The 26,870-nt window shown below is 36.5% G+C and overlaps 1 protein-coding gene across 10 annotated transcripts in view; it reads right to left on the bottom strand.

The window, feature by feature from the left end:
* Positions 1 to 26,870, bottom strand: part of KDM6A (lysine demethylase 6A) — a 138,548-nt gene that overhangs the window by 54,743 nt on the left and 56,935 nt on the right. For all 10 annotated transcript variants that reach the window (XM_040999592.1, XM_040999566.1, XM_040999613.1 and 7 more), the window contains 4 exons: positions 25,746 to 25,804; positions 17,624 to 17,744; positions 5,905 to 5,959; positions 2,804 to 2,838 (listed from right to left, as the gene is read on the bottom strand). In XM_040999592.1, the coding sequence (XP_040855526.1) occupies positions 2,804 to 2,838; positions 5,905 to 5,959; positions 17,624 to 17,744; positions 25,746 to 25,804 (270 nt within the window). The remainder of the gene's footprint in view (positions 1 to 2,803; positions 2,839 to 5,904; positions 5,960 to 17,623; positions 17,745 to 25,745; positions 25,805 to 26,870) is intronic.

Consider the following 26,870-nt stretch of genomic DNA (forward strand, 5'->3'; position numbering starts at 1 on the left):
AACTGCTTGGTCCCTTAGGACAGCGGCAACTACACAATGATTTAAAGTAACATGATCAGATTGGTATTTCACTATGGAACTACCTCAACAACTGTCAACACTCCCCCCAACTGCAGCAATTGAAAACGGATATATTTGAAAAAATGGTTACACCTTATTTAGGAATAGGAAGTTGGATATCTACATTATACTATTTGCAGAAAACCAACTTTCCCTCTGAAGACCTAAATAAGCAAACTGAAAGAGTAAAATGCACTAGAAAGAATTTCTTGAACATGGCTGAAAGAGGATATAAATCATAGGGAATAAAAAGAACTAAATCAAAAAAAGCATAGGCAAAAAATCCCATTACATATATGCACACTGAAAAAATATTTAGAAGTGTACATTCTTATTGAGACTGGAAAACATAAGCTGAGTAATTGTAAGCATTATGGAAATGTGAGTAAAGCAGAACTCTCAGGTTCTCCTGACAAGATTTACTACTGACCTGGTGAACACCTCGGATCTAAGTAATTAGGCAAGTGGAAAAATAACACAGTACGAGTGATTACAACAGAACAATAAGTAGCAATTGCAAAAGAATTAAAGGAGGGACTGGTGTGGTAGCCTAGTGGCTAAAGTCCTCGCCTTGCATGGGTCAAGATCCCACATGGGTGCCGGCTCTAATCCCGGAAGTCCTGCTTCCCATCCAGCTCCCTGCTTGTGGCCTAGGAAAGCAGTGGAGGATGGCCCAAGGTGTTGGTACCCTGCACCCGTGTGGGAGACCTGGAGGAAGCTCCTGGCTCCTGATCAGCTCAGCTTTGGCCATTGCAGCCACTTGGGAAGTGAACCAGCAGATGGACGATCTTCCTCCCTGTTTTTCCTCCTTTCTGTATATCTGACTTCCCAATAAAAATTAGAAATACTAAAAAATAATAATAATAAAATAAAAAATAAAAAATAAAAGGAGAATAAGCTTATCTTTAACAATGTTAAGCATATTCTTTTTTTCCCAATGTTAGTGTTGAAGTAGCGTCCACAGTTTTAAATGGTGGACAAAATACAAATGTTAACTATTACAAAGGACTACAGAGCGACAAAAAAAGAAAAAAAAAAAAAGCCAGGGCAAAACCAGATTGGAGGAGGAGAACAAACTAGACAAGTAACCACATCTTTCTTAGACTTTCCCCTCAAAGCAGGCCTAAACTGCTAGCTGGCTGCCTGGTGCCAGAATAAGATGCAGCTGTGTTTACCACAGTTTTGTTAGTATATTCTTAAATTAAATGTTTAAGGAAAGGACAAATTTCATGTTTTACATATATATACAGTTTTGAGAGCAAAATTCTTCCCCATATATCCTCTCTTACTTTCCTTTCCATTTTTACAATACCATATTTTCAATTTTAATATCACAAACTAAATCCTCTAATAAATAAATAATTCAACAAGTAGTAAGAAGAAAAATCAGTGTTCCTTAAAAGTGTAAAAACGGTCACAAACAACAATCCAATCACAAAAGGAAATGCATGCAGTGAAGCAATCAGTGGGCAAGCACCCTACCCCCTCAGAACAGATCAACAGGAAACATAAAACAGCAGACAAAAGCTGAAGGAAAGGTGAATCGGAAAGCAGCCAGAGAATTCTAGCCCACTAAGAGTACTCACTAAAAAGAAATATCAGAAAACTTTATTTCAATATGAAATGTCATCAACAACTAGAAAAGCTGATGATGGCGGTGTGACACGGCCATCAGAGCTCAGCCCGGGTGCACCAGCAGTTCTGATTCAGTGGTTACAGGTGTGTGGCAGCCAGGCCGGGGAAAGAGCCCAGGTGACGCAGGAATCTGCCAGTAAGGATTTAAAGCTCCCGATGGTGCCTCAGACTGGAGAACCACAGCACACAAATGAAGTCAAAACATCTCATAATGTCCCAAAACAATACGAATAATGATATATAACAGATTCCATATCTCCTGCCTATGAGCCTGAGGGGCTTTATTATAACACAGTCTTCCATAACACTTCCCAAGGTTTAAGTACCTTAATCATGTAACTAAGCAAAATCTGCTACAAACAAAAACAAAATGTCCTAAAAAGTAAACCAAAAATGTTGTAAAATAAAGTTGCCACAGGACTGACATTGTGATGCAGCAGTTCAAGTTGCCATATTGGAATGATGGTTTAAGTCCCAGCTCAGCTTCAAATTCAGGTCAGGTTCCTGCTAACATGCTTGGGAAAGCAGTGAAGGGTGGCTGAAGAACCTGGACCCCCATCACTCACTGGGGAAAGCAGGACGGAGTTTTTAGCTCCTAGCTTCTACACACCCTTCACATGCTGCTGTGGCCACCGGGGAATGCATCGGCAGACAGCACATCAATCTCCCTCACTGTCAGTGCACCATTCAAAGAAATGGGCCGGGGGTGGCAACTACAGAATGCCCTTTAGATAGACATGCAGAAGACATAGTTCAATTTTAAGAGAAAGCAAAAGATACTATTTTAAAACAATGTATTACATTAAGCACTAGCAAGTATTTTGCAAAGAAAATGAGGCATTTGGCATTATAAATAAAAGGAATCTAAAGCACAGTTATTTGAATTTGCAAATGTATTGAGATAAAAAAAATTAAATGCATCTTTTGTATTCAGCAAGTACTGCGTATACCTTCCTAAGCAACATCACGACCACTTTTAAGGAGTAAAAACACAAAACTGATTAAAGAACTCATAAACATCTGTACACATCTAATTTCATAAAAAAATTAAAAAGGGATAAGTGAAATTTTTCTTTTTGTTTTAAATAGATGAAGTTGATACACTTACCTGGGTTTCATACAAGTGGGCAATGTGAAACTGAACTGCAAAGGATGATGAAACATTTTTTAAAATCAACAATAGATTTTAAACTAAATTAAAACATCAAATGTAAATCATAAGTACAGTCTACATACACTGCATAGACTTTTGTAAAAACAGGTACAGTGCTTTCATGCACGTTTAGTTAAATATATAAACAAATATACTGAAGAATATAGGACATGATACAAATCACATATATCCATTGTTTGCCATTATCAGATTTACATCAACATTTGCATGTGACTCTACATCTTAGGAAGTTCAAAATGGCAACATAAGAAAGTAAAATAAACCTTAATAATCAATGCATTTCACTGTTAAATAGTATTAAATTGGGTATTAAGGTATCAAACAGTATTAAAAACTGAGTTCCAAGCCACACCCCCTCAAAAAAAAAAAAAAAAAAGGAAGATAGGCCAAAGCCTTGGTTCCCTGCACCTGCGTAGGAGACCTGGAAGAGCTCCTGGCTCCTGGCTTTGGATCGGCCCAGCTCCAGCAGTTGTGGTCACTTGGGGAGTGAATCATCAGGTAGAAAATCTTCTTCTCTGTCTCTCCTCTCTCTCTATATATCTGACTTTGCAATAATAAATAAATAAGTCTTTTAAAAACATACACATATATATATAACCCCCAAAAAGCCTCTGATTTTTTTTTCTTATATCATCTTTTACAGAAACAATGAACATTTTTCAAGAGATCCCATACTAAGACACCAGGAACAGCATAAAGAGGAAACTGGACTGTGCCATTTTAAAAAGAAAAGTCCTATCAACAAAATGTAAGAGCAAACAGTCCAGTCTTAAGAAGTGTATATTGAAAATAAAATTTAAAAGAATATTTCAGCCCTAATTTCCAGCTCTTTACTACTGTATGAATGACAAGAAAATCAACAATGAGCAACTTGAACATTACATGGTGCACTTTACATGATAAATCTGTCTTGAAAATGCTGTGTCCATTATTCACAGCAGAATTTCAAGAAATTTGGGACTCATTCAGAATTATATGCATAAAGTTTATGTGCATTCTTTAAAAGTAAGAACCCCAGCTTTGATAAATTCCTCATTCACCCAGAGGATTTGTCAATAAAACAGATTCCTGTGATTATAAATCAAAAACCTAGGGAAAGCCTGAAAAGCTGCCGTTTTATTCAGTTCGGGGGGGGGGGGGGTGGTGGGACACACACAATCATAAGCTCCTTATCAGAAGCGCAAAATATGCAAATAAAATATTTAAAATAAAATAATATTTTGGGATCAAAAATACATCTCCCCATAAATTAAAAATGGATGGTACATGAATTAATCAGATACAAGCTGGAATAAAATAATTTATACTTCTTTTCTTTATGACAAAATACCACGGAAGGAGGAAGAGTCAAGGCCTGCGGAACACACATCAGCGGTAACACTACAAAGTAAGGCAGGTGTTCGACTAAGAGCTAACACGCCATCTGCAGGGTAAGAGGCTGAAAGCAGTAGCAGAGCGGGAAAGTCCGAGGCCTGAAACACACTGGAGGGACTACTGCAGAACCGGCTACTCTGATTCCAACCCATGCTAGTGAGCATGGAAAAGCTGAGTAACAGATGATGCTCCGAGGCCTTTTGTCCCCTGCCACCCACATGGGAGACCCAAATGGAGCTCCAGACTACTGGCTTTAGTCTGATCCAGTTCCAGCCTATGGATGATCTCGTTTTTCCGAACTTCTACCACCACTTCCCCCCCACCACCTTCAAATAAAATTTCAAAAACCAAAAATAAATAAATAAATAATCTCTAAATCCTTCAAAAGTTATTCAAACTAACAATTACCAAAGTTAGTTTTCAGATTTTAGACAGTAATGATTTAAATAAAACCAGCTTCTCCTTGTTCCTGTTATATGCTAGTCTATATGATCCAGATACATGATAAAGGAAAAAGAATAAATTAGCATTTTTATAAAGCACTAAATCAGAGAGCTGAATTAGCTTTCAAATCTAACCTTAGAGACTGTAAAATGCTGCTGCTATGGCTACCCTTCTATCATTTACTGCTCAGATACACTTATCATTACGAAATGTTCCGTTTCACTGACAGAAAATGCAATTTTTCACTTAAAGAAAACCCAATGATTTCTCTGAAAATGGTCTTTAGCATGAGATTAACTGATCTGAATTAGGTGGTAATTTAACTCATTTTATGCCTTGTTCCATGTTTTATTCAAAATTCTTCTGTTTTTCCCCCGATTCAAAAATTTCATTGGACATTCATTTCTAAACATAGACATTATGTTCAATGCTGTCAAAAAGACAATTTATAGCATAATTATTTTCTAAAATGTAAATCCATTTAAATGACTTGAAATTTTCATAAAGAAATGCTCCGTTTTTCTCACACCCTAATTCAATTTTGTATTTTTCAAGTAAGAAATATTTAATAAATCTGATTTATATCCAGTCACTATTCGTAAAACTATCAATTGGATATGCTATATGCCAAATTTAAAAATTCACAATATAGATATTGATAAATGCAGTTCTGTCATTTAAATCTACTTAAATGCATTACTTTCAAATGCTTAAACGCATTATTTTTAAATGAGAAAAAGCCCGCCTCAAACTTTGTATATATTAAAGATCTCTAATAAAAAAGACAAAATTCACCTTCATAATTACCAATCATTTTAGTGCCATAAAGCAGGAATCACAGCTAGCACACAAGAATTTTTGTAAACCTATTTTCCTAAATAACTGGCAAAGTGTTTTTAATTACACCACATCATCTACAATGTAACTGATACATATACACACATACCCAAAACCTTCTTCATTAGTGTAGATAATTTTAATTCAACAACCATTTCACCGATCTAAGTATTTGAGACACAGGCTATTCACAATATCTGTTCTCAAATGTTCCATCTAAACAAGTATCCATGACAACTAACAGTGACATTCAACAACTCTAGTCCAAAAAAAGGGGGGGGGGGGGAATTCATCACTAACAGCATCGTCAGGAGCAGCAACAACAGCCCTGGAAGTGACCTGAATGTAGGCAGAAAACTATGGCACTTAATAATACTTACTTTCAGCATTGGACAAAGTGCAGGCATTGCAGTCAACCAAAGCTAACTGAAAATGCTGCAAGAAGAGAATGAGAAAATTAACAGACTAAACTTAAAGCATTTTTCCAAGTATGTAAGGCCTAATGTAACAAAACTATGATATTCAAACAAAATGCACCAGCCAACCAGAGTTACTTTAACCATTTACTGTTGACAACTGACATATTGCTGGGTTATTAAGACAACTAACAATGGAGAATCTGAATTCATTGTTACTATATTCAAGTATGCAAGAAGTATCACAGAACTGCTTAAACACAATATTTTCAGAAATGCAAGAATAAGTCCAGTGGTACTATCAATACCATATCTTAACTCAAAATGAGACTTGTATCTCTGAAAGCAAAATTACCCACTCCTGAGAACTGTCACAGAGTAAAACTGGTGCCTTTGCTGATTCTTCAATAATCACTATACTTATCTGTTCACCTACAAAGAATTGTCTTTTCAGAATGCATATAATTTTTCAAGCAATATTAAACTATCAATACATCAGAATGTCCATTTATAATACGGTCATCTAAGCATATCCAGAAAACACATGTTAATATCAATGCACAGTACTACTTTTTAACACAAAATACCATGAAGGTCAACAAGTGACACTTGACATCTGGCTTATCAACATTAAACCTGGCATATAAACTAATTAAGAGAAAAAAAATTGGGCTAGATTGTGGCATAGCAAGCAATGCTGTTTCCTTGCAGTGTCAGCACCCCATATGCAGTGCCAACTTTGTATCTAGCTCCTCCAATCCAGCCCCTTAACTAATGACCCTGGGAAAACAGCAGGAGGGACCTTGGAAGAAACTCCTAGCTCCTGATCAGTTCAGTTCTGGTCCTTGCACTCATCTGTGGCAGGGGTGAATCAGCAGATCACAGATCTCCTTCCTTCCTTCTTTCTCTCTCTATCCCTCTCTCCTTTGGCTATTTTCATTTGGGGAATGAAACAGCAGATGGAAAAAGATACTTCCCAATCTCTCTCTCTCTCATATATATAACTGCCTTTCAAAGAGATATATATGTAAGGTGGGGGGGACAAATAACAACCACTAGATATGATAAAGTCGTTATTAAATAAAAGTAAGTAAATCTCTTTGAGGTCTTCTAAAAAAATTCCATGTGTATATATGCAAAAATTTCTGAGCTCCTGCACATTTTAACATTAATAGTTAATCAACAGACCAAGTACACTTCTAAAAAACATACACAATAAGCTAATTCTTGTAACACCAAATGTTGTAGAAGTTAATATTCATGACTACTTCTAGATTTAAGCCCTAATAGAATATTTTTATCAAAAGAAATTCATCAAGTATTAGATTCTGTATTTCAACACCAAATCAACAAAACTGCACTTGATCAACTAGAATCTTCAATAAAAACAAACTAAAATCAGCTACCCAGTTGTACAAGAAAACAATTAAAAGTGTCCTTTTGCATGAACATAGGCTAGCTATTGTATCTAGTCACAGATATCCTTTGTGTGCATATGGAATTAGGGTAGCCTACATTTGCAGTATTCTTGAACCACCAACAAATGACTACAACCTTTAAGTGTTAAATGTTTAATCTATTCAGTAAATATTTATCAAAACCCAATAGTACCCTAAGCACAATGCACGCTAGCAATGGTCAACAAAAAAGTGAAAAATCTGTCATGGTGGCTTGAGTGGGAAAGAAAAGTCCAACATACGAACTATTCAAGAACTGCTTTTACCTTCCCTTCACATATGTAAACTGTGTATGTCTTAATCACGCCTTTAGTGTGCTACCACAGCAATGGAAAACTAGTTTTAAAACTGTGAGTACTATGAAAGCCACATACGGTTTAAAATCAATTACTTTAGACAAAAAGAGTACAAAAGTCACACGTTGATTGTTTAACAAATTCTTTGTTTAATCAAACTTTATAAATCTACATTAATATTTAGGTGGAGACGAGAATACTTTTCCAAATCAAGCCATCAAAGGATAAAAACTGAAGTGAAAAGAAACGACCTTTAAAATCATAGTATTTTAGTTCTATAATCTCACCAAAACACAGTAAGAAAAAACAGAAAGATGTATATGGCTCAAACACCTCAGCCAACAATTCATACATCAGCATTCATGATCCTGCAAGGAATCCTGGCAGGGACACTTCTTGGCCATGTTTTTCACAATCATTAAAGAATGCAAAAAGTACCAAATGAAGTTACTAATGGAACATTTCATACCTGAAACAGCAGGAAATAGCAAACATTTCCAAACAGCAAAGACAGCAAAAGTATGCATATTCAAAGATATGCATATGAGAATTAATTTACAAAAGTACTGTGTGTTCTTGAGAAGCTAAGAACATCCACACACAACAGTTCAGCATAAAGAACATGCTATTGTGTTTCAAAGCAAAAACAAAAGGGAGAGAGGAGACCAGGGTAGGGGAATATGACTTCATAGCTTCATACCCAATATCTGAGTTGAGTGCAAAACTACTAACGTACACATTAACGTACACATCAGGAGAATGGACTACTAAACACAGTATCAAACCCACAAATCTGAAAATGCCATAGTAAAATAGTGTGCACCTATTCCTGCAAGCAACACAAGAAGTGAGGAGACATTTACACCTCACACTAAAATACTTCAGTGCTGAAACTACTACTACTATGTCAAATCACCACTAATAAGGCCTCGGCAGTCCCAAGCTCACAGAGCAGCCTGCAGGCACAAAGCACTAAACAGAAAAGGAGCTTCCAAGAAAAAAGATTTGTCTTAAGATTTTTAATGTTACAGGATCTCATTTTTAGGGTACTGCTGGTCCAATTTAATACAAGGTTTGATTATCATTATTATTTCAGTTGACATCTTTATCAGCAATGTTCTAAAAGTTTGTCTTGCTCACTATTTCAAAATACTGTAATAGTATTTGGCTTCTTATAGAAACTAGATTTTTATTCAGGGAGGAAAGTCAACATTCACATAATTGACACATAAAACTTGAATTTGGACAAATTTTCTCATGACTCTTACTAATTGTATTTACAATTCCAAGACAAGCAATTGACAAATTTTGTAGTTATTTATAAATTATTAAGAGGAAAAGGATATTGCTTCACAATTAACAAATTATATGGTTACTTATAAATTATTAATTAGAAGCAATGTTTGGATATCCAGACCTAATCTAATATGTTCAGATTAAACGGGTTGGGAGTCACACCCTGAAAATCAGAAAACAAAACAAAGCAAAACACAAACATTATTTTAATGCACAATCAGGATTATATAGCATAGTCTAAGTTTTAAAATTGTGTGCTTGTCCTAGAAAACTTCATTTCATGCAATGTAAATAAAAAGTGTGTAGCCAATACTGCTACCTATATTTAATTAACATAAGTACAGCTTTTAGGAATAACACGTTGGCAATCAGCTTCTACTTTACCAGAGATCTACTGTAGCTATTAAGTTTAAGCACGGAAACTGATGTGCTAAGAAATATTCCTGTTTAACCTAGAAAAAAACTAATAAACAAGAAAAATGGAAAAAATTAAACTGTTGTGAGAACACAAAGCCAATTGCCTACAGGAATCCATAAAGATACAAAGGAAGGAAGAAAAGGGGTTAAACTTTCAGCTCAGCAAAAAGCGTACCTATATCCAATCAACAAACCAGGGGCCAGTGCAGTGGCATAGTGGGTAAAGCCGCTGCCTATGGCACAAGCATGGGCACCAATTCGAGCCCTAGGTGTTTCATTTCTGATCCAGCTCCCTGCGTATGTACCTGGGAGAGCAGGGGAAAATGGACCAAGGTCTTAGGCCACTGCACCTACACGGGAGACCCAGAAGAAGCTCCCGGCTCCAGACTGGTCCGGGCCTGGGTGTTGTGGCCGTTTAGAAAATGAATCAGCAAATTGAAGAACCCTCCCACTCCCCCGTAAAACTGTGGTTTTTAAATGAATAAGAAAAATCTTCTTGATTTCTAATACTAATAATCCAAGATAAATGATTAAGAGAGAAATGCCTTAGGATGTACTGGTACTTTCTTTAGGGATTTGGTCTGTTAAAAATACAATATAGAACTGAATTTGGCAAACTTTAATAGGGCATGAGTCACATTCCTGCCTAAGCCGAACTGAATGAAGTTTCCTCAAAGCCCTTACATTCAAGTCCTCTGATTTTTCTCTGTAACACAAAGTACTAACTGCACACCAATGGTTTCTAATATCCAACAGGTTCTGGCAATCTTCACTCGAGAGGTTCTTTACCATTTGAAAGTTTAGTCTCTGAAAATTTCTGTAACAAAAAAGATTTACACTGCTGATGTTCAAATTTCTATTTTTAGTCCTTCTTATGGGATTCAGACTTCCATCTATCTAAACCAATACCTTGAAACTTCTCAGGAAGCTCTAACTCAGTACACTACGAACGGCCCACCTTCATTCAGAGCTTCTCATGGCCAAATTGCAAAATCTGCTGTTACTTGCTTTATGCACCTACTTCAGTTAATGGTAAAAATAAATGAAGTACACAAATTAGGAATCTCTTCACACTTGAGAATCATTTAAACTATTTCTTCAAATAACTCCAGAATGCATTATCTTTCATCCACGTATCCATCTTTGGAGAAAATTCATTTCTCCTCTTACTCTTGTTTCTATTTCTTCCTAGGTAACAGTATTACCTAGTCTTCCTACCATATTTTATAACACTATAGGTATGTAATTGATCAGAATTCTTATGAAACTGGTCCTAGTGTATGTGCGTATGCAAATGATGAGCCAACTGAACTTTCAAGGTTTTTTTATCCAGCTAATATATAATTTGTACTCTTATCAGAACAGATTGGCAAATGCACAACTCGTACCAGGTGAACATGATATATTTTATAAAGGGAGAATATATATAATAATCTGCAGTGTAAAATCATAAATCTGCAGTTGAAGATCAAATATTTGTAGTCACAAATATAGCCGGTTATGGGCAGGCACCAAAAATGACTTTTTAATGAGAAATTACTTCCATGGTTTAAAAATAATGGGAGAAGGAGAACCTGGAATCAGATGAATTTCTCAGTTCAGAACCAACTGAACCAACCATTCAGAAAGAACGGCCACTGCACGCCCAAGAGAATGCCTGTCCTTCTGAAAGCATGCGTTTTGGAAGTATTCTTTACTTCACAATTGGAGCTATGTAACAGAACTCAGGATAGAAATGAATATGAAACAAACAAACAAAAAAAAACACAAAATAGCCCGACAAATATGGACAATTGGCAAAGAAAAAAAAGAAATATTGAGATCACTTCATATCAAAGAACAGTAACTAGGAAAGATTAAAAGTTAAAATCCTGATGAATAGTGAATAAAATATGGTAAAGATTTCTTTCCCCACAAGCAAACTAGACAAAAGACACATAATGACGACCCTCTGCCAAAACGCACAGCAACGTTCTGCACAAGTCAAAATCCCACAGACTCAAGAAAAGTAGGTTTAAATCAACAGATATAATTGTTTTTTCCATCAAAAGCTAATTCTTGCCAATTAGAGAAAGTCAAGAAAAGTCTAACACTAAGAATTTTTGTATAATGAACCAATAGGCATACTGAAGTAAGAAAAAATATACTAATCAAGAATCCACCTCACACCTGGCTGGTTCTACACAGATAATGTACTCATATGTCTTGACATTTCACATGGTTCACATGAAAACAAATTAGTTGCCTGGGTCCCAGTGCAACAGCCTAGCAGCTGAAGTCCTCGACTTGCACATACCAGGATCCCATATGGGATCTAATCCCATATCACTGGTTCTAATCCCAGCAGCCCCACTTCCCATCCAGCTCCCTGTTTGTGGCCTGGGAAAGCAGTAGAGGATGGGCCAAGTCTTTGGGACCCTGCACCCGCATGGGAGACCCAGAAGAGGCTCATGGCTTCGAATAAGTGCAGCTCCAGCCTTTGCGGCTGTTTGGGGAGTGAATCAGTGATTGGAAGATCTTCTCTGTCTCTCCTCCCTACATACCTGACAGTCCAATAAAAATAAATCTTTAAGAAACAAAACAACAACAAAAAAAAAGGAGTTGCCTGAGAGATTTCAGAATGGAATATGCTAGAATCAAAAAGTTGGGTTAATTTGTGGACCTGGCCTTAATCTTACGTTACTACCAACAGAAGAGGACACTAGGAAAGAAATCAAATACATAAAAAGTACCATAAACAAACAAATAGGCCTCTTTCACTGTCTCTACAACCCAATCAATTCCTATTAAGTACCTATGCAGGGAAACTCATGATACGTCAGTGCTCTATAAACTCTTCTTGAAATATTCCCTTTCCTTTCTGATTTTATGATACAGGCCAAATATCAGGATAAACGCCAAATCCTCCAGCTTACAAAATTCCCACCAGTGCTTAGCTTTATGGTGCACCTTCCTCGGTAGGTCAAGCTGCTGTCTTCATCTCACAGCAGCACCAGTTTGTGCCCCAGCCTGCTACAGCTCCCTCTTAAGGCCTGCAGAACGCAGCAGGGAAACCCAGGGGAAGCTCCTGGCCCAGACCTCGCCTTTGCAACCATCAGAGTGAACCAGCAAGTGGAAACCCTTCCTCCCCCTTCCTCTCTCTCTCTCTAATGTTGACTTTCAAGTAAAATCTTAAAAAAAGAAATCTTTCCACCAAGTCTAAGCTTTGGGGAATGACGCAGCAATCACACACATGGTAATGGAGTCAATTCCCTCATAAAAGTGTATTACATAGGTAAGGTGCACCTCCCCTCCGCCCAGTAATTTAAGATGCCAGTAAAAGGTAAGCTACTGAACATCATAAAGGAAATAAGGAAGCACAGGTATGTTGAAATAATACCAACTTTCATTATCTTCATACATGTGGAATAACAAAACCTCAACAGAAACATAGCCAATTTAGAAGCTAAAGGCACTTATAAAAATTAATGCAATAGCCAGCATTCAAATTCTCAGCAACTATTTCTAGAATACACATAATTCACAACCTTTTTTTTAAGATTTTTTTTTTTTAATTGGAAAGTCAGATATACTGAGAGGAGGAGAGACAGAAAGATCTTCCGTCTCACGGTTCACTTCCCAAGTGCCGCAACAGCCAGAGCTGAGCTGATCCAAACAAAACCAGGAGCCAAGAGCCTCTTCTTGGTCTCCCACACTTGTGCAGGATCCCAAGGTCTTGAGCCGTCCTTGTCGGCTTTCCCAGGCCACAAGCAGGGAGCTGGATGGGAAGCAGCCATAAGCTAGCAGGCATTTCAGAGTCCCTAAATAATCCCTAAAAGGAGGTACATGTCACTGTGCCTTAATTTATTCTTTCTGCCTTAGTGCCTTAACATTTAAGAGACAATAAAATTTCTGAGTATATACACTATACATTAAATGAAATACCTGGAAATGAGGTAGTTCTCAGAGCAGATTTAGGCAAAAAGTAAGCAGGATTGTTTTTCACCATGCTTCTAACATAAGAAAAGAGAACTTAAGCTGAACTGACAGGTAACCTGGAGTATTTAGAGTGAAGAACCTCCCTGCTCATATAGGAGAAAAAATTATTTTAAGAGTTAATAAACAAAATCAACTTCTTTGTTCAACTTTTCCAACCTGCCTAAGCACTAGACATTTTATCATTTTATATCTTCTGCCATTTTATATTTCTACCATTCAGGAAAATATGCCCAGGTAACACACTAATCTCATTTGAGTTTCACTCATTTCCTTTGAACTGCGTCTAGAACTCTCAACTTCCTAGCCTTTTCACATTAACACTTTCAATCAAAATAACAACTTAAAATACTACATTCTAGGGGAGTTAGACAGGGATCCTAGACATAGCTCCCCATTGAAGTAATACGAAACAAAACAAAAACTGCCTTACTGAATTACTTACTCTACTTTTCAAACTCCAAAAACAGTTCTAAAGTTGACATATTTTAGTAATAATAGAAATACATAAACAAAATTTCCAGTGTTTGTTAAATTGAATATTGCAGTGGCATTAAATGACTAAATAGTAAGTGTTATCACAGCTTATGTCAAAATTAGTGTTTTAATGAAGTAATGATAACACACTATTTTAAATATATGCAAGATAATGTTCATCAATATCATTAAAAGGTAATAAAATCAAATCCTAAGTAATCATACGGCATTATATAGGCATCTAATCTTACCAAAGGGAATATTATCTGAAGCAAAGAAAAGCAACAAAATATCATGTAGAAATGTTACTCTGAAATGGACTACAGTTCAGATACTACTAAAGCAGCTGAACTGACTTCTCCACTACTCACTAAACACATTAAAACTTTGTCAATTTATTGGAAAAATAACACTAAATTCCTGAAAAGTAAAGTGAGCATTAATTTCACATTTCTTAATATGGACAAAATAAGAAATATGCAAGCATTAAACTCCAGGAGAGGAGAATGGATATCACAAACAGATTTATAATGGTCCAAATTAGAGAAGATTTAGAACTAAGGGAAAAATTTTTACTTGCAACATAATAGGGAAAAAACTATATGAAACTTATGAAAATAAACTATTCCAAATATTTTATTATCTAAAAAGAGCAGGCATTTGCCATGGCAGTTGAAACACCTATGTCCCATACAGTGGGTCTGGCTCTAAGTCCAAACTCCAGTTTTCTGCTAATGCACATTGCTGAAGGCAGCAGTGACCGGCCAACCACTAAGCTGTTGGGACCTGGCCTTTGCCTGGCACAGCATAAGCTGTCGTTGGCCTTTCAGGACAACTGAATCAGCAGATGAAAGATGTCACTCTCTCTTCCTCCTCTTCTCTGCCTTCTCCCTCCCACACACCCTCGCCTAAATAAATAATTTAAAAATAGCAAATATTTTTAAAAATTAGTATCGTATATATTACAATCCTTCTTTGGACAGAGGTTAAGAGATGGAAAAGTTACGATCGCTCATGGACAGACTGACACATTGTCCTCCATACTAAATTAATAATGTACCTTTCCATCAGCTAGGAACAGTGTATTTGGGGAACTGTACCCTGTTTAAAGACTGGGCACTTGGATGGATGCTGTGGAGCACCAGGTCTACTGCCTAAAATGTCAGCAATTCATTTTGGTATCAGTTTATTTCCTGGCTGCTCCACTTCTGATTGAGCAACCTGCCAATGGCCTGGTAAAAAGCAGCAGCAGATGACCAAAACTGTTTGGCCCCTGTCACAGACGAGAGCCAGAGAACACTCCTGGCTCCTAGTGCGTCTGACCTGGCCAGCACTGCCTGCCGTGGACAACTGAGAGAAGGCCAGAGGACAGAAGTGATCAGATAGCTATCTACTTCTGCCTTTGAAAGAAACAGGTACATCTTGGGGGAAAAAAAAGACTAGGGGAAACTGGTCTAAGAGCAACCACATCTTCTTTTGATAAGGCATGAAACAGGACTGGCTGTGTGGCTTGTTTCTGACCAATGACATGCAAAGTGTGTCTTGAGAGATCAACAGGAAATCAAGATCTTTCTCAATCATGAACCAACGATAATGATCATCATTTATTGAGCACTTACTGAACAAACATACCACCAGTCTAATTTTGTCTGAGAAATTAAAAAGTATTTCACGTTGACTGCACATGGCAATCAACATATATCATGAAATAGAGCAATGAACCTTTATTACAAGTCAACATTATCCTGTTCACTACTTTTATTTGTTCAGACATAGTTTAATTAGCCCTCATCATAGTGTCCGTGGCAAAATTGCGCCATGGAAAGGAAAGCCTTATTTTTAGGAGGGTCCTTCCCTCTATTTAAAATATTTAATGGCATTCTGATGTCTACTGCATTTGTACAAACACAGAAAGTTTTAAGAGTTCTTGATATATTTATTAAACTATGTCTGAACAAATAAAAGCAGTGAACAGGATACTGATTTAGTCAAGCAACAGTGAAGCAGGAATGTTTTCAGAAAGCCATGAACATTTTTCCCTAATTAAAATGATTTTAAAGCCTGTCACTTTCATGAGATGGAACTTTGCATTCAGATTTAAGATACCACTATCCTGATATCTCAGAGCCACATAATTTGGAAGACAAAGGATTAGTTTTTTACCTCAAATGTATTTTCTGTTAGAAACACTTGTCACATTCAGAGGTATACTGTGACAATATTGCGAAATGTCTGAATAAGCCTATTTTGTACTATATCATATTTTAAAGTCTCTGAGGGGCTGTTTTGGGGGCACAGCAGGTTAAGCCACCACCTGCAATGCAAACACACCACATGGGCATTAGATCTGAGTCTCAGCTATTCCACTTCTTATCCAGCTCCTGCTGCCCAGATAAGAGTTCCTGGTTCATGGCTTCAACCTGGACCCTTCCAGGCTGTTCCAGCCATCTGGAGAATGAACCAGTGAATTAAAGATTTTTTTAACTCACCCACCCCCTGCAACAGTTAATTTCAAATAAAATAAATAAGCCTTAACAAAAAAGTCTGATAGCTAATATAAACAAACTGTCCAAGAAGAACTAAAACATGCAAAGCAGAATGTATCTTAACCTATGTTCCACTTCAACCTCAGTGACAGCCCACATTTTAGTTTCAAAAACCATGAGCTAAGCTTTAGAACTGCTGACTCCCAGGCTTCCGACATTCTCCATACTGCTAACATAGATCAACCGGCCTATTCCTCAACTGTACTTACCTCTGACCACAATGTGACCTAAACTGTTGAAAAGCTACTTGTTTCAATGTTTTTGGTTAACATGTATAATACACATCTCAAAATATTAGCACTGTTCTTTGTTAAGTTCATTGAAATAGGAAAGTTATCCATAAAATTGTCTACTTTAAAATCTAGAGCAAATACATATACTTAGTTATGTGTTTTTAAAAAGCACTAGTAGTTCCTTTACGGTAAGTTCAAAGTACAACCTACTGGAAATCATTCTTTTCTCTTTTTCCCTTCTCTACTTTAAAATCAAGAGAGTCTACAATGGAGATGCTTACACAGTAACTATTAGAAACGGTCATTAATTCACAACAACTTAAATTCACCCAAGAACTGCTAATCCTTTCAAAATGCAATTCTGTGTCATGCAGGAAAGCACTATTTTCATGAAAAGTAGAGTGCACACACATACACACAAACTGAACGAATAGGAAATACTAGAGAAATACCGATTTCAACAGGCAAAGTAACATGTTTAAATCAACAACACCTTTTCTCAGTAACATCTCCACTCTTAAATCAACAATTCAAATACCTTGCACAGAACACTCTTCTTTATAATTTAGCTGTAAGACCTGGCCTGTTGACAGAGGCAGGTAGCTTTCCACAGATGCCCAGGCAAACAAAGGGTCAATGATAGCATCACACATGACATGAAAATAGCTCTACAGCGGCAGATCACTTGAGTGAAACAGGTGTCTCAACTGAAAATGAAACTTTCACCCTTTCATGACAGATTTTCATTAAAATATTTTTAAATTAAGTTTAATCATGAAATTAATTATAATGCAAGTTTAAGCACCATGATGAATTTACATTCTGAAACCCAACCTTAAGTATTTTCCATTTCATGGTTGATACTTTACCAGATAACTTTTCAAAAAGTGCCAATAAAAATTCCAACATTTCTTAATGTTCTAATATTTAACAACAAAAATCCAATAAAAACAAAACATTACATTTTTAAAAACTCAACAACCTACCTTTAAACTAGACTCATAGTCTGTGTTCACTTTGAACATAAGCCCAAGTCGTAAATGAATTTCCTTGGCTCGACAAAAGCTGGGATCAACATAAAGCACCTCCTGAAATGCTTTAATTGCCCTGAAAGAATATAGAGTTGACATATCTTAACACGTGCATGCATTTCTGCTTGGTAGTACAGCAAAACTTTTTTCAGGTAATATTATTTTAAAGGAAATTGCTTTGTTTTTTTTAAAGAATATGAATAATTTGAGGGAAAAAAACCTGGAAAGGAACACGTGGGCATCTGTAATTGAATATATAATCTAATTTAATATAAATGAAAGATCAGCTGAATTTACACTAAATTAAGAAACAATTTCATGATTTAATAAAACACTCAGTATAAACAACTGATGTATTTGCTCTGGAATTTTCTGGTACAGGGGACTAAGGCAGGAAAAAGTTTTGGTTTTTATATAGGAGCATTGCTTAATCCTGTTTTTGGTCTACTTTATAAAATTATGTCTTTCTTCTCTATATTTTGGACTTTCATAACTTTTATACTGTGTGAGGTAATGGTCAGTTTTCATGACTGCTTCACTTGTAGGAAAGCCTGCCCTGACTCCAAAACTTGATGGTGCTGCTCTGTCCCAAATCCAGTTCTACATTTAGCTGGCTCTCTGAGCTCGCTTTTAACCTTTTCTTGGTCCACCAGTCTTCATCCCAAATATATACTGAGCCATTTTAAACAAGATTTGGATTACTAGCAGAACAAAATCAGGGGTAGGGGAAGGCCATTTGCATACCAATATATTGCCAACTCAAAAATAAATATTAAAATGATAAAAATATCTATCTGAATTTCAACTTATACACATCAGATGTAAAAGCATTTCAGATACATTTTAAAACCCTGTACGTGCTTTAACGCTTCTCGCAAGCACCAAGCTAATGTGTATACTGCAAGGTTTTTATCAACAATTTTCTTTCAGACTTTACAGTTAGCTGTTTAGGATCTCAAACACTTCCAAACAAGTCTTTTTATATAAAAAGTTCAAACTGCCAAACCATAAAGTGAAGCAAAATAATGCTTTAGTAACTCAGGCGATTCATGCATTATCATACTTCTCAAAAAAAGGTTACAAAAGTTATTTTTTATAAACTTAAGAGTTCTAAAGGTATTATGGGGAAGGGCTGTCTGGAGTACAGGGTCAGGATCAGACCTATTTACGTGCACCTTGCTATGGCAGTACTTAATTTTCAGCTTGACAAAGAGCTGAACAATCCATCTTTTAAGTGGGTAGAACCAATTATGTGTTTTCTTATCTGATATATACAAGATTTAAGACAGTGCTAGTGTGAGGAATTGACAAGAAACACTAGGGGGAATTTACAGTTCTCATTCAAAGATGGTTTCCTACTCCTCACAAACAATAAATTGGTTGAGACATCAAAAGGATTAGAAAAAAGCAGTGGTAACAATTAACAAGGTCAATTAAGACAAATGGCTACAACTAGAAACGAATAGGAAGAGATCTTTGCTGTAATGCCAATGTTTTACTTTCCAACCCAGGTGACAGATACATGAATGTTTATAACAATGTCAATGTCTATACGAATGATTTATGTACTTCTCATTAGGTATGTTATATCTTATAATGCAAACAACGTGTAAAGCTTCGTGACCTCATACTTAATCTTACCTTATGACACAGGTCAGGAAACTCTTAAGATAAAAACTAAGCAATACCCATGTGTAACAATTAAAAAAAGGAAGACCTCAAGTGGCCCTGAGATAGACATGAAAGTGGAACACAGAAAAAGAAAAGGAAAAGCAAAGAAGGACAAACAAAAGAAATAATAAAAGAAAAAAGGGTAAGAAAAGTGTGCATGAGGAAGGGAGGGAGAAGAAAGACAGCATTGCTAACACTGTTTCCGATTCTGTCTCAGGCTGTCTTGCTAAGGAGACAGGCATTTTAAATACCATCTCTTTACAGATCATTTCCTGCTGTGTTTTTCCCCAAATACAGTATCTGTTAAAAATGTTTTACTCCTTAGGTGCCGTTAGCAGACACCTTTTACACTGGGTCCACAATGCCACACAAGTGAAAAAAGAATGTATTTAACATGCTTAGGAGGTATGCTAACATAATGGGAGGGAGAACAGGTACTATTTTAATTTATAAACAAAACACACATGCCAAAAACTACTCTGGGTCATGCTTACTTTTTTCAAGGATTATAAAAAATGCCTACTCGCTAAGTTTTCCTTCTTGTCGTTGCTAAGTTTATGAATTCCAAAACTTGCAGACCCATTCTGCAGTTATCTTTTTACTAGATCGCTGAAATAAGGCTAATGAAACACTTTCTTTGGGGACCAGCGTGGCAGTCTAGTGGCTAAAGTCCTCGCCTTGAACATGCCAGGATCCCATATGGACACTGGTTCTAATCCCGCGACCCCACTTCTCATCCAGCTCCCTGCTTGTGTTCTGGGAAAGCAGTCAAGGATGGCCCAAAGCCCTTGGGACCCTGCACCCATGTGGGCAGGGAGCATCCAAAAGATGCTCCTGACTCCTGACTTTGGATTGGCTCAGCTCCGGCTGTCGTGGGCATCTGGGGAGTGAACCAATGGATAGAAGACCTTTGTTTCTCCTTCTCTCTTTATATCTGTCTTTTCAATAAACATTAGTAAATTATTAAAAATATTAAAATCATGAGTTCTCTCAAGCTAATAATACTGGATTCAGATATTTCTAACAGGGATAAGAAGTGATAAACAAAATATTCTCACAAAATTTCACACAAATAAAATGGAGACTATTTGAATGCTAAATCAGTACACACACAACAGATTCCCACAGGCATGTATGTTAATGTGTAAGTTCTTTTTAATTGAGAAAGATTTAATAAAATAGATGAGATTTCAAATAGTGCAGATCGCATAAGAAGGGAAATCAAATAGCAATTAGCACAAAGCCACACAGATGAAAAAATCTACGGTGTTTTCAGGGAAATATCAAAATAATGCTAATTGGCACAAAGAAAGCACTTAGGAAAGCTGCAGGTAAATATTCTGAGGTTGAATCAGAAAGCCTAAATGTGAAACTAAATTAGAAATACCACATGCTGGATTAATCATGCCAATCTTTGCTAATTACCGCCTCTTTCAGCTATTTTGCTCTCTTGCCCATCTTCCTCACTCCAGCCAGCAGGTTACATTTTTACCTCTCAATGCAAGAATTGTGGTTTTAAATATTATTTCCCTTAAGCCTAATTAACCACAGACCTTCAATATTCTCCAGGGCAATCTATGTCAGTAGTATGCATCACCTTATCAGAATCCCCTTAGTAAAATCTACAGTTTTCAGGTGAGCGTTGGTGGAGAATTTAAGACTGCCTGGGAGGCAGACATCCTTTGTTGGAATCTTGGCTCTATTATCCCCAGCTTCCTGCTAATGCACACCCTAGGAGACAGCAGGTGATGACTTGGATAGTCCTTGCCACCCACATGAGTTCCTGGTTCCTCGCTTCAACCTGGTCCACACACACCTTGCTGGTACAAGCACTTGGGGAGAGAACGAACAAGTGGAAACCCATCTCTGTCTCTCCCTCTATCTGCCTTCTAAATAAAAATATGTGGTTAAGATTTATCTATTTTTTTCTGAAAGGCAGAGTTTACATAGGGAGTAAGGGAGACAGAGAAAGAGGTCTTCAGACACGATACAATGGCTCAGTATCCAAATCTTCACTTTGCAAGTACCAGGATCCCCATGAGTGCCAATTCATGTCCAAGCTGTTCCTCTTCCCATCCACCTGCCTGCTTGTGGCTTGGAAAAGCAGTTGAGGATGGCCCAAAGCTTTGGGACCCTGCACCTGCATGGGAAACCCAGAGGAAGCTCCTGGCTCCTGGCTTCAGATCAGCTCAGCTCTGGCTATTGCATCCACTTGGAGACTGAACAAGTGGACAGAAGAACCTTCTCTGTAATTCTACCTTCCCAATAAAAATAAAACAAATCCTAAGACAAGACAAGACAAGGCAATGATTCACTACTCAATTCAATGGTTCACTACACAACGGCTGGAAATGAGTCTATCAGAAGCCAGGAGCTTCTTCTGGGTGTCCCCTATGAGTATGGGGAACCAAGAGCTTGAGCTACCTGCTGCTAACCCAGACCTTAAGCAGGGAGGTAGATCAAAGTGGCGCTGAGACGTTTAATGTAAACACAATTTTTAAGCAAATCTAGAAATCTCATTTCTAAAAAGTATATATAATAAACTCAACATACACTGTTTTATTTTCAGGAAAAAATTAAATCTAGGAGCATGTCTATATTAAGTTTAAAACATACATTAGTAGTAGTTGTGGCATAGCAAATCAAGTGCCCACCTACAATGTTGGCGTGCAATATGGGTGGATGGTTCGAGTCTGGGCTGATCCACTTCTCATCCAGCTCCCTGCTAATGTGCCCAGAAAAGCAGTTGAGGATGTTCAAAGTATTTGGACCCCTGCACTCACACTAGAGACCTAGTATAAGCTTCCTGGCTTAGGCCTGGTCCAGTCCTGGTCAACTGCAGAATGAACCATTAGGTGGAAGACCTCTGTAACTGTTGTTCTTGCTAACTCTTTCAAATTAATACATACATCTTTTAAAAGATAAATTAAGTGATGCCGACACACTCCATGCCAGACAAGCCTCCAGATCAATCAGCTTTATGTTTGCAATATTCCCCCAGCATTTTATAAAAAAATTTCATCTACATTAAAACCACTACCTGTGTTTTATTTTTTTTTCACTGCACCCAAGATAATCAGGCATTCCTACATCTGTAAGAGTATTTGTGACTGGTAGCGACACAGAAATTAATCCTAAAGAAACTTTACCCTATTAGCATTTCTGTGAATGATTCATCTTCACCTCATTTTACTACCTTATCAATGTTGTTAATTAGATTTAGGAGCTTGATCTCCAGAATCTATGCCTCTGCCAAAGAATCAAATATCTTAGACATTTGCTCGTATACCACAATTCTGATTAATAGAAAAAAAAAAAGTTTACAGGCAGAGGTGGACAGTAAGAACATATAGGGAGCTAGTCTTAGAGATTTGTCTATACAACTTTATTGGAAAGAATAGTTTCTATCACATCCTTCTACTAAATTGTCAAGGCTTTTTTCAAATATTTTCTCTCATTCTGGCCCTTCCTTTCACCATATGTAGTCCACTTCCTCTCACCCCAGGATTCCAACTCTTACAAAGAAAAAGTTTAAGACAGCTCCTGGTAATGTACCAAGTTTATGAACAAGATCAGATGAGGACACAAACTTGCATGCATAAATGATGCTGTAAAAAATGTTTCTATAGAAACTGGTTTCAATTTCTCTATTACAATTACTTTAGATGGTGCCTCGTACCTCCTCCTGGACACCTTTATACTGGTAAAGTTTGTTCTCAAATTACTGAATGAAATAGTATACACTTAAATGATCACTATAAATCCATTTAGGATATAACAGCTATTCTAATCTATTACTATTTGACATGGTAATTTATAGAAAGAAGCTAAAGCTGAAACTGAAAACAAGTAACTGATCTAGAATCTGACACATAAAAAAACAAATAAATGATAACATAATATGACCAGACTAGCATTAATCCTACAGTTTAACTATTTACACTCTAACGTTAAATCACCATTGCTAACCCAAGCGCACACACCACCACAAAACATATAATTTCATCAAATGCCAGCATGCACCATTATCAAGTACAGAATTTTATTTAAATTACAAATATACCAGAGTTGCAACACTCTGAGACATCATGGCTACACTTTGTGCTAACAATGTAAGATACAGTATTTCTTTCCAGAAATATTTCAACAATCTCCAAAAAATGTGGTGTGATAACCAAAAAAAGCCTTATCTTTGCCATCTCCAGGCATTTAACACATAAAATAAAAGTAGTTTTAACTTAAGTAAGCTCTTACCAATTAAGGATGTACTCTAAAACTCTCACCAAGCAAATAGCTCCTGCTTTCTAATTCTGTGGCTGAAATCCAAGACACAGAAAAACAAGCTACAGCAAAAAGCGTAGGACAGTTGCAAGAGAACATTTGATTAGCAAGAAAGAATACACACAGCCAGAGTGAATTCACAGACAAGGTACTGTCTGTGAAGCAGCTATACAATTGAAACTCACTATATAAGACAATTGTGGTGACCAGAACAAGATCAACAGGGAAAAGGATACTTCTTAATCCAATACGGCATTGGTTTACATCATTCAGTTTCATTTTTTGAGGTCAACTGAAGAATATAGAAATAATGTGTATATAAAGAATCAAGAGACATAAGCTTCCACAGTTATAAGCGCCCAAATTTAACATGATTACACATTCAGTAATCAAATCTCAAACTGACAGCAACTTCACCTAGCCCCTAATTTTATGCTCTTGTCTTCAGTCTACTGGGAGGTTCACATGCTACCAGATATGCAGAACCTAGCTGATAGGAGCTATACATGCACATAGCCATTTACTAAACTACAAAATTTCTTGCCTTGGATTTCATCTAAATTATTTCTAGTTGGCCACAAAAAAATACTGTACCAATTTGTCTAAGAGAACAACTGCATACAGAGATTTAAAAACTAATCACCTATCAATACTAAAATTCAGGGACAGAGTGCAATAGTGTGGAAAAATGGGGAGGAAATTCATTTCTGCCAACTAGAGAATTAGGTAACTGACTTCAATACACCGTGCTTTTTCTCCATCAATAAAACCAAGGGGAAAAAACTAAATTACTTCTAAGACCACTTCCAGTTCTGAAATTTATAAATTGGACATTAAATTAGGAGATTTAATTTAGGACTTGTGAGAAGAAATAGGTAATTTGAGAGAAAAATTACAAAGCTTCTTTATAAACATCTATTATATAACCTTTTACAAAGTTTACAGAGAAAATCCGTGATGTGAACGTTTATAATATTCTTTTATACATACAGGTGTGGTCTAGAAATGCAGTTCTATCAATTATGACCAAAGCCAAAAGAGGGAAGAAAAGGCACAGAAAGAAAAGGCCACGCAGGCGTAAAGTTTCTTTAGAAAAACCCTATCAAATTACTGCCAATGTTTTAAAAAAAAAAAAAAAAAAAAAAAACAACTAAAAGGTAGCCAGCAGGTATATTATAGAATTATAATCTTTGGCCAAACACTCAAATCACCTTCCTTTTAATTCTCACAGCATTCACTCAGCCTAAATTCTCAAGCACAGAAGAGATCCTGACAAACTCAGATATACTTCAAAATAAAAATGTCTACACAGAATATTACAGGTCACATAATACACATATACATCAACATCAAAATTCTGTTAAATAATGAGGTTTTTGTTTGGTTTCTTTAAAACTAATGAGGAAACAAACAGACATAAGGAAGTTACTTAAATCAAGATCAAATTAAGTAACAATGTTATGACCACAATACCAATCTTCCAATTCAAATTCTATACTTTAAAAAAAAAAGGAAAAAAGAGAAAAGAAAATAAATATCCTGTATTATCCCATGTGCTAAACATTAAAAACAAGAATGGGGCAAAAGCCATAACAGACTAATATTCCTTATAGCTTGCAAAAGTTTGTGTTAGTATCATATTTGATCTGCAACTGTTAAGGGATGATAGTATTATTCACATAAAAGAAACAGCTGGGAATTATAATCTAGTTACTGGAAAATGGAAAGGCTAAGCGGTGTGTGGAACAGCGAACTATCTATTTAAACTGAAAAGGTAAACTTGTGAGTATTGGTCATTACAGATCATTTACTCACATCATTCCCGACTTTAAATAGTCCATAGATCACTATTCCATGATGAATGACTGAAAAAATGTCAAAAAGTTTTATCAAAGCCTCCTTTTAAACGAAACTTACACTAGATTCTTTAGGGAACACAGAAAACTATAAATCTAAGGTGGGTCAGTATCAGGTAGAACAATATACTCCTTTCAACAATTATAAATAATGTAGGCTTACTAACACTAAAATACTTCTATTACATATGCATACATTTAAGCAAAAGCTAAAAGACAAAAACCATTTAATGGCAATACTGGCGGTTGTTAGTTGTTAGTCAACTTACCATTGAAATGCATTGTAATGGAAGTAGACCAAACCAAGACCATACAAAAAGGCAGCATTCTGTAAAGGAAGGGAAAAACAGACTCTTAGAAAAGTCAATCTAAAGCACATGATTTATTGATGTAAAAATGCTATGCCAAAATGCCCTAAGTTCTTAAAATCTTCTCCTATGCATCATGATAAATTTTAAATGTTGTTTGAAAGTACTTGAATTTGTATTTGTTTTGCCTTGAAACACACACATACACAAACATTTCATTTAAAAGGCAAAGTGACAGTTTCCATCAAATGATCACTCCCACAACAACTAGGGCTGGATCCGGTAGAAACCAACAACCCTAAATTCCATCCACATCTCTTTGTTGGGTGTCAGGGTCCAAGCACTGCAGCCATCATCTTTTCCTTCCCAGAATGCATTGGCAGGAAGCCGGATTGGACTAGGAATAGTTCTTGACAGTATAATACAGAATGTAGGAACCCTAAGCAGCAGTATCACAATGCCTACTCCTGTATTTTTAAAAAAGGAGAGTGATGAGTTAACAGATAGATAATACAATACAGAATCCAATTGGATGTGAGGGCGATCTGGCTGCAACATCTGTCACTTCGTTGATTCAGCTGACCTAACTGGCTAGGCATGTGTCCCCTTTCTCCCTCACTGCTCCATGCGTGTCCCTCCTGAAGCCATGCGCTCCATCAAGGACAAGCATCCTTGCTAGGGGAGGCATGGTCTTTGATCAAGGATATAGAGTAGCTGCACTCCCTTGTTTGAACCTCCACACAAGCTCTCAACTTGCAAAATTATTCTGGTTTCTATGTAAATTGGCCCCAACATAAACTTATCAGAAGAATTCCAGGGATATATATAAAATAGTAATTGCCTAACTATGAATTTCTTGAACGCATCTGTATTTTTCCTCTCTAGTTCTTTTTCTTTCTTGAAATGGATTTGACTTCATGTTCATTAATGTCAGGAAAACAGTTAAAATTCTAAGGAAATGTACAATATAAACCTAGAATAAATCTTAATAATAATGAAAAATTACATGCCAAAACATCATCTAGACATTCCCATGAGGTGTTAATCTTCACTAACTTCTTTTACAGAACAAAAGAGATACGAGTG

The sequence above is a fragment of the Ochotona curzoniae genome, unplaced genomic scaffold (genome assembly GCF_017591425.1).
Source record: "Ochotona curzoniae isolate NIBS_2020 unplaced genomic scaffold, NIBS_Ocur_1.0 contig_1274, whole genome shotgun sequence".
Lineage (NCBI taxonomy): Eukaryota > Metazoa > Chordata > Mammalia > Lagomorpha > Ochotonidae > Ochotona > Ochotona curzoniae.